At 66.4% G+C, this 1,730-nt stretch overlaps 2 protein-coding genes across 2 annotated transcripts in view; both read right to left on the bottom strand.

Moving 5' to 3' along the window:
• Nucleotides 1–323: 323 nt before the first annotated feature.
• MNEG_15963 (putative aarF domain-containing protein kinase) lies at nt 324–1,380 on the bottom strand (the record flags this gene model as incomplete). Its single annotated transcript, XM_014035567.1, has 4 exons — nt 324–436; nt 695–788; nt 1,078–1,167; nt 1,363–1,380. 4 exons carry the CDS (start codon nt 1,378–1,380, stop codon nt 324–326), a joined length of 315 nt encoding a protein of 104 aa, XP_013891021.1.
• Nucleotides 1,381–1,510: 130 nt separating this feature from the next.
• The window catches only part of MNEG_15962 (hypothetical protein), a gene marked incomplete at both ends in the record, with an annotated part of 1,120 nt that continues 900 nt past the window's right edge, over nt 1,511–1,730 (bottom strand). The window contains one exon of the mRNA XM_014035566.1: nt 1,511–1,660. Coding sequence (XP_013891020.1) covers nt 1,511–1,660 — 150 coding nt within the window. The remainder of the gene's footprint in view (nt 1,661–1,730) is intronic.

Here is a 1,730-nt window from a genome sequence, read left to right as displayed (position 1 = left end):
CAGCTGGGGGTGGGGTGTGAGGTTGGGTTGTGGTAGCTTGATGGGCATAAAGAGGGAGGGACGCAATTGAGGCGGGACGACGGCCGTAGAACTGTCGCAAGCTCTGCGGGAAAACGTGGGTGGCAGGCAGCCGCGAGGGATGCGTGGCCGCGCAGCGGCGCTTGTCCGGGGGGGGGGGGGGTGGCGGCGTCAAGCCGCCGCGCCACCTCCCCACCCGCGCCCACACCCCCACCCAGCGGGCGCACCGCACCGCGCCGCGCCCGCTCGGCACTGACAGCAACGCAATTTTGCATTGCAGCAGCCCCGACCGCCCTGCCGAGCTGTCACGAATCTCTGTTGGTGATAAACAGGCTCAAAAGGTCCCGGCCGCACACCTCTGTCATCAGGCCAAAGTCCAGGATGGCCAGGCGGCCATCGGGCGTGCGAATCAGGTTGCCTGCGGGTTGTTCGGAGGGTGGGGCATGGAGCCCGGGGTGCGGGTGTGTGGGGGCAGAGATGGGGGAGGGGTGTTCAAAACATCCCAACTGCCGGGCCAGCTTCATGACCACCCGCGGGTCTAATCACACCGCAGGGACCGCTCAAATCCACAAGCTCACCGACACCAACCCCCCATCAGGCCTTAGAACTAAGCATGCCGTTCCCCGGGGTGTGAAAACCGGTGTGAAAGCAGGTGTCAACGTGGCAGGAGCCTCACCGGGGTGTGGGTCTGCGTGGAAGAAGCCCGTGTCCAGCAGCTGCTTGAGGTAGCAGATCACCCCCACGTTGACCAGCTGACCGACGTCATCCGCCTTTGGTGGGGTGAGGGGTGGGGTGGGGTGGGGTGGGGGTGAGGGCGAGAGGGGTCCATGGGCCATTGGCTTCGCCGCAAGCGGCCGTCACTCTGCAACCACCCAGACTGCATCGTCCGCAAGCCGTCGTGCGGCGCTCTCAAGCGATTGCAGGGCCCAACAGCCCCGGGGCTCCCCAGGGTGCCGCCCCCTGCGTTGCCCGGGGGCTCCCCATCATTGGTAACTCGAGGGCTCTCAGCCACCCAGAGGTGGCCGGCCACCCCAGAGGTGGCTGGCCACCCGTGGTCACCTTGCTCTGCGAGAGCTTCTCTCCGTCCAGCCACTCCGTGGTGAGGACGCGGCGGCTGGTGTAGTCAGAGTAGGTGAGAGGGACAACCACCTGGGGTTAAGGGTTTCAGGGTTTAGGGGGCAGGGTTTGGGGTTTGTTTTTGGGGGGGAATGAGGGGGTTCGGGTGGGCGAGGTGGGGACTGAGGGGCGAAGCAAGGTGGGACGGCAGGGGGAGGGGGTGCGGGTTTGGAGCAAAGTAAGGGTGAAAACTGCAGGCCCGTGCGCAGGACGATCGCAGAAACGCACGGTGTGAGGTAACGCCATAGCGTGCAAGTGACAATCGTGCCGGCTCAGCGCAGCAGAGGACGCCAAAGTAGCACAACACCCGCAGGGCGCCCTGACCCAGATCCCGCAACGCAGGACCACGTGCAATCCACTTCGGTCGCGCCCCAGATCACGCGCCCCCCAGATCACGCGCCTGCGGCAGGTCCTTGGCCATCTGGGCGGCGAACCGCGTCGCGTTGCCCCCCTCCCTCACGTAATCCAGCTCCTCGAAAAAGCGCGCCGCCCACTCATCAAGCAGCGCCACCACGTCGGTCGTGATCTGGGGGCGAGGGGGGGCGGCGCGGGAGGAGGTCGGCGGGGGTGTGCGGTTGTGGGTGGTTGCGTGTATG

Source organism: Monoraphidium neglectum, assembly GCF_000611645.1.
Source record: "Monoraphidium neglectum strain SAG 48.87 unplaced genomic scaffold scaffold05838, whole genome shotgun sequence".
NCBI lineage: Eukaryota > Viridiplantae > Chlorophyta > Chlorophyceae > Sphaeropleales > Selenastraceae > Monoraphidium > Monoraphidium neglectum.
The sequence above is the reverse complement of the archived record's forward strand: the minus strand, read 5'-3'. Positions and strand labels throughout refer to the sequence as shown.